The following is a 6,153-nucleotide window of genomic DNA, read 5'->3' on the forward strand; positions in this document are numbered from 1 at the left end:
GCCCGTGAAAAATCGACGAGAATATATAAAAATGTGCACCGGGAACACATTAAAACCTACCCTGCCATTTGATGCCAGCAATCAAAACAGTGAGTGTCACAATCCAATGTCATCAGCGAGCGAATCCAAACATAACGAGCGACCTTAAGTCCGGGCCGTCGGTTTGCTGGATGACAAACGCGATAAGTTGGACTCCAACTCATAGACCCAAGAGTTACTGCGGGGGAACAGGAAATCGCATCTAGATTGAACATTTCTAACAAGCGTTGGGTGAGACACCTTTGCAAACATGACAGTTACAATTCATTTTTGAAACAGTGGTTATCCAGGAGACTGGAACTGCATAATACAGCTACCAAAAGTGATCAGCTGAAATTCTACGTCGACCCATTAGAGATGAGTTGTCGCGTTTCTGCTTATCAGTTTGTTCAGCAATGTATCGAAGTATCGATGGTTCAGGTGAGTCAATGGGCCGTTGATCAGGGAACTCGGCGCCAAAAATCTTCCATATCGGGCACTTTTCATGGATGAGTAAATCACTCTGCTTGCCGGAGTCTACTTTTTTCCTAACTAGATATGTGTAGTCTTCAACCGAGCACATTTCTAAGATGGAAGATAATTTTTCGAAAATTAGTCTGAAAATACAAGGCTGTGCAATGAAAGTGCCATGCACAAGAAATCACCTAGTGGGGCCCCTTTGTGAACCCCCCACGGAAGGTGCAAATGAGTATCGTTCATCACTCACGACTTTGTGTGACTCTAGCCCCCTCCTCGCAGCCAGAATACCATAACTCCTGATATCTACTAACATGTTGTTACATGCAAATACAACTAAACACGGATCCAAGATACAATGCAGGTGATGACAATTACGAACCGAGGAGAGCAATGTATTGAATATCACACTGAAAAACAGGCGCTTAGAACTGTAGAGGTCACTCATCAGATCACGCGTCACAAACACTCAAACCAATTTCTGTCCCAATTGCAACCTCAGCCGACAACACGTACACTGCAACTTCCCATCCATTTTTGTTTACGCGGCCCCCACTTGCGTAACACGCCACGCTTATGAACTTCAACACACCAGGTCAAGTTGTATTCATCAAACACGAAGGGACACCTCTCTCTTCACACTGCACACAATAAATAGGCATACAACTCGGCCCAACACACACTCGCGCGTGCGCAGGGAGCAGGAAGTCAACCCCGGGCCGTCGGTTTGCTGGATGACAAACGCGATAAGTTGGACTCCAACTCATAGACCCAAGAGTTACTGCGGGGGAACAGGAAATCGCATCTAGATTGAACATTTCTAACAAGCGTTGGGTGAGACACCTTTGCAAACATGACAGTTACAATTCATTTTTGAAACAGTGGTTATCCAGGAGACTGGAACTGCATAATACAGCTACCAAAAGTGATCAGCTGAAATTCTACGTCGACCCATTAGAGATGAGTTGTCGCGTTTCTGCTTATCAGTTTGTTCAGCAATGTATCGAAGTATCGATGGTTCAGGTGAGTCAATGGGCCGTTGATCAGGGAACTCGGCGCCAAAAATCTTCCATATCGGGCACTTTTCATGGATGAGTAAATCACTCTGCTTGCCGGAGTCTACTTTTTTCCTAACTAGATATGTGTAGTCTTCAACCGAGCACATTTCTAAGATGGAAGATAATTTTTCGAAAATTAGTCTGAAAATACAAGGCTGTGCAATGAAAGTGCCATGCACAAGAAATCACCTAGTGGGGCCCCTTTGTGAACCCCCCACGGAAGGTGCAAATGAGTATCGTTCATCACTCACGACTTTGTGTGACTCTAGCCCCCTCCTCGCAGCCAGAATACCATAACTCCTGATATCTACTAACATGTTGTTACATGCAAATACAACTAAACACGGATCCAAGATACAATGCAGGTGATGACAATTACGAACCGAGGAGAGCAATGTATTGAATATCACACTGAAAAACAGGCGCTTAGAACTGTAGAGGTCACTCATCAGATCACGCGTCACAAACACTCAAACCAATTTCTGTCCCAATTGCAACCTCAGCCGACAACACGTACACTGCAACTTCCCATCCATTTTTGTTTACGCGGCCCCCACTTGCGTAACACGCCACGCTTATGAACTTCAACACACCAGGTCAAGTTGTATCCATCAAACAAGAAGGGACACCTCTCTCTTCACACTGCGCACAACAAATAGGCATACAACTCGGCCCAACACACACTCGCGCGTGCGCAGGGAGCAGGAAGTCAACCACTCTCCACAAGTCCACGAACAACTATGAAACACGTGTAGCGACCGAACTGCGGAGAAAACACTTTCCCGCCGTCCGGACTTGCACCAAGGAACTCTCACAGACGATAAGTTCCTCCTTTTCCCTTGCTCCCACTTTGCATTGTATTCATTTTTATACGTGTGGCATCTCGCCATTGTCAACCATAGTAAAAACCTTTATTAGTGCATACACCTTCTGATTTGTGTTATGGCCATCATCAGCAGTACACCAAAGCAGAACCACAAAGATGATTCACGTTTTCTCGTAGTGAGATGAGTTGGGATGAAATATCGACTAAAAGCATTCTCTGGTTGATTACATTCATATCTGTCCACAAACTGAAACGTATCTGTGATCGATCGCTAGCTCCGATCGAACTGGCTCAGGGGACGAGATGGCTCAAGTGGTTAGAGCGCGAATTTACTGACCATAAGGTCCGTGGTTTGAACCCGACCTCTAGCTCTCGACTTCCCCTGTCTAGGCTTGGGCAACCTGGCAGTATCCCAGTCCTCGTGCTTCCTTCGGGTGGCATGGCAGCTAGGCTTTAACAGTTTTGTTAACCATCTTGCAACTGAATTACAGCATGGACAACACAACGCTAGGGTTTCGACCTAATCGTTAGTCGCGGCTTGTGAAATTTCAATAGGTAGAGGGATGACTGTTCCTGTGAATATTATATCATCATAGTACAAATCTGCTAAAGTTCTGAGTTCGTTGGCCAGTTGTGTCCTTCTCATTAGAGCCTTTTTGATGTGTGGGTGCATCGTTTAGCAAATCCCTCCTCTTGTTTATGTAATCACTTCATCAATACAATGAAAACCGAGCTACTAACCGACTTGGATATTACGACTCATGTGTTTTGATTCGGTGCCCTCAATTTTTCTCGATACCGTCATGGGGCCACGATATGGTTTATCGTTACGTAAAAACTGGTAACACATGTCAGCCAACGCATATTATTCCAACTCGATTGCTGGTTTACGTTCCCAGCAAACAGGTTTGTGAACTGAGTCTGTTAGCTCATTCGATCCCGTCCACCGTGAAATTTCAGCCCCAACGACAACATCGTTAAGACAGAGTTCCCAGTCCGAATTCTCGGAGTCTTCTGGATGCGAAGAAAATAACGCTTCCGGTGTTTCACAGATCAAGAATTTTACCTAAAAATCACGCCTGTTTGACTTTTAACTGCAGAACCGCTACAATCAAACAAGTGGTCACAAAGGTGACCTGGTAAGTTGTTCACAGCTTTACACAACCGAGCAACATTGACTTCAAAATGCTTATCATTCCTTCAGTGCAGTTGCCTCCATCTCGTTTGTTGTATGTCACCTGAGCGTCTCTGCCATGAATTCAGTATTCTGACTTTCGGAACAAAAAGAGTAAATATCTTTTTGGCAAAGTCATCTTCGAACTAGTACAGGAGAAAGTCTGTCGTCAGCGAACAGTCAACCAAGACTCTACGTATCACAATGATTGGTTCATCCCGACCCAACGTGTAGTCGGCATGCTGTCAACTCGGCCGGTAAACAACTTTCTCGGTTTGGTCAAGATAGCCTGACCTTTCGAACAAGTTGCCTTTGGCTGCAATGCAGGCGAATTGCGATGGCCTTAGAGTATCAATGCAGGCTGCGATGGCCTTAGAGTATTGTGTTGGAACACGATAGATGACTGGAGAAGCTAACTTTGGGTCCACAGCATGGTTGTTGTTTGTCGGATGTTTAACCCGGTGCTTCTAATCATTTTTTTGCTTTCAAGCAGGTGGAGTAGTGTTCAGAGCCCTTTTATAAAAATTTCTCGAGGTTTGGCTAATTTACCCAGCATTAGACGAACACACACAATTGTGGAAATTCGAGACCCCCCCTGTCCTTAAGATGTTGAACAGTTATGGACTCGCTGGAAAGGTGAATGGCTCAAAAAACAAACGGTACGATAAATGTGACATTCTATTTAAAACTTTTATTTCACTCACGTTTCGACAGCACGCCCACAACACCTTCCAAGTCGTCCGGATGGATGAACGAAAGGTACGACTGGCCAACAATGTTGAATTCTTCTTCCAGATCCCCAAACATTGGATGGCTGAGCAAACAGACAGATAATTTTATACAGAGTTAACTCTTGTGGGTCATTGATCACAGATCAATTTGCTGGCGAAAAACTTGGTTAGTCGAGGCCGGGCCTCTGAATGTTTGGTGGCCCTCCTAGTATTTTCTAGCGTAACTGCCAAGCTAGTCGGCAATCAGTCCAGTCCATTGACCGTTGCCCTTCATGGTTCCGGTGACAGTTAGCTTAGAATCTCACCAAGGGTTATCGAGAAATGTGTGACTGAATCCCAGTCTTCCACATTTACTTGCCTCATCAGGTCATCTAGAACGTTTGGACCATGCACTTCCAAAAAAATTCGGGTAGCCTCGATGCCCTTGATCCTCCACGAGGAACGATGATAAGTCGTTAACCACTACTAGCATGCAAATTAATGTGATTGATCAAAAATTTGAAAAGGCTATCACAGAACACTATCAGCCAACCAACAGCTGGATAAGTCCATCATGAACCAAAATAAATATGCTCAAACGAGGCCAGTGAACCTGGCAAGATCTCTGTGCTAGTGTTGACACGGTGACCCCGTTACACCGTATCGGTTGTTCAGTCGTGTCCTACAACAACTCTGTATCGCTGACCGATAAAAAACGGTCAGAGTAAGCGAAACACCCTGCTCGCCAGGTTGCTGAAACGGAGCATCATAAACGGGAAGAAGCTCAGCTAGATCTGTTATCAAACCAAATTTGTGTGCAAATGAGGGTATATGCTCCCCCGATGATCCCACGTATCTGTATTTGCCCACTATCACTGAAAGCCTGTCGTGGCACTGGGCAATTTGTACAGAAGGTGTCAAGATCTAGCACGAATAATGCGGCCTACATGTACCACACAATCCTCAAGAATCCAGATGTCAGCATAGAGTACTTTCATTGATTTTAACAGTTCCCTTGATTCAAGTGCCGGTGAGATCCTGTTTCGAAAAAACTTCTTTACTCATACAGACTACTTTTCAGATTAAAGTAGCACGTCAAACCTCATCCAAGCCTATTCATTGCTCCTCAATAGTCGTATGGTTCGTTCTGATAATCCACGAGAAATGATGAACAAAGGAATTTGTGTCCTTTTTGTCTCGTCATGTTCCATTCTAGTGGTTTATCCTGCCAAAAACCTACGACAATCTATAGTATGAGGCGCACCAAGTTCCACCTATTGTATGTTTCAATCAATCACTCGAAAACAGGTTATTGCGCGCTTCCTTGTCACACTGTCTAGGTGAAGTTTCCCATTTCGTGGCGTTCGTCCGATATGGAAGATATGTCGAAGCAATATACTGTTTTTAAATGTATCCGACCGTCAGAACCGGACTCACGGATACTTTAAACAATGGCTCCAGCTTAGCTCGGATATCTTGATAGCCGCGCGATCTAGTGCTCCGAGGGGATATCGATCATCCTGAGCGCTACTATCCATAAAATTTTTCGTGGGCAGTTGTTTACTGAAAGTGACCACTACGAGAGATAAACAGTTAATACGCACAAAACTCATCGGTTTATTCCATTGTACGGAAGATCACGTAACATGCTCTCCATCCTCGATACTGCAAGTGGCCCCAGCCGTATTGGTCTGGTTCAATGGTGCCTAATGTGATAGAATGCAGTAAATAGGACGTTAAGGGAGCACGCCATATTCCTGTTTTGTACAATCGATCAAAGTATATGAAGGCCTGATAATCTTGCAGAAGGCTGGCTGTCTACAGTGCTATGCGACCCACTCTCAGGTACATTGAAAGTATAACTGAAAATTGGTTGCACAATAAATCAGG

The 6,153-nt window shown here is 44.7% G+C and overlaps 2 protein-coding genes across 2 annotated transcripts in view; one reads left to right on the plus strand and one right to left on the minus strand.

Annotated features, from left to right (window-relative positions):
• T265_01047 (hypothetical protein) overlaps positions 1–6,153 on the plus strand; it is a gene marked incomplete at both ends in the record, with an annotated part of 38,460 nt that overhangs the window by 8,335 nt on the left and 23,972 nt on the right. The window contains 2 exons of the mRNA XM_009164990.1: positions 330–459; positions 3,480–3,518. Coding sequence (XP_009163254.1) covers positions 330–459; positions 3,480–3,518 — 169 coding nt within the window. The remainder of the gene's footprint in view (positions 1–329; positions 460–3,479; positions 3,519–6,153) is intronic.
• T265_01046 (hypothetical protein) overlaps positions 1–6,153 on the minus strand; it is a gene marked incomplete at both ends in the record, with an annotated part of 57,253 nt that overhangs the window by 6,060 nt on the left and 45,040 nt on the right. Inside the window, 2 exons of the mRNA XM_009164989.1 lie at positions 61–256; positions 4,258–4,367. Coding sequence (XP_009163253.1) covers positions 61–256; positions 4,258–4,367 — 306 coding nt within the window. The remainder of the gene's footprint in view (positions 1–60; positions 257–4,257; positions 4,368–6,153) is intronic.

The sequence above is a fragment of the Opisthorchis viverrini genome (genome assembly GCF_000715545.1).
Source record: "Opisthorchis viverrini unplaced genomic scaffold opera_v5_11, whole genome shotgun sequence".
In the NCBI taxonomy this organism is placed as follows: domain Eukaryota; kingdom Metazoa; phylum Platyhelminthes; class Trematoda; order Opisthorchiida; family Opisthorchiidae; genus Opisthorchis; species Opisthorchis viverrini.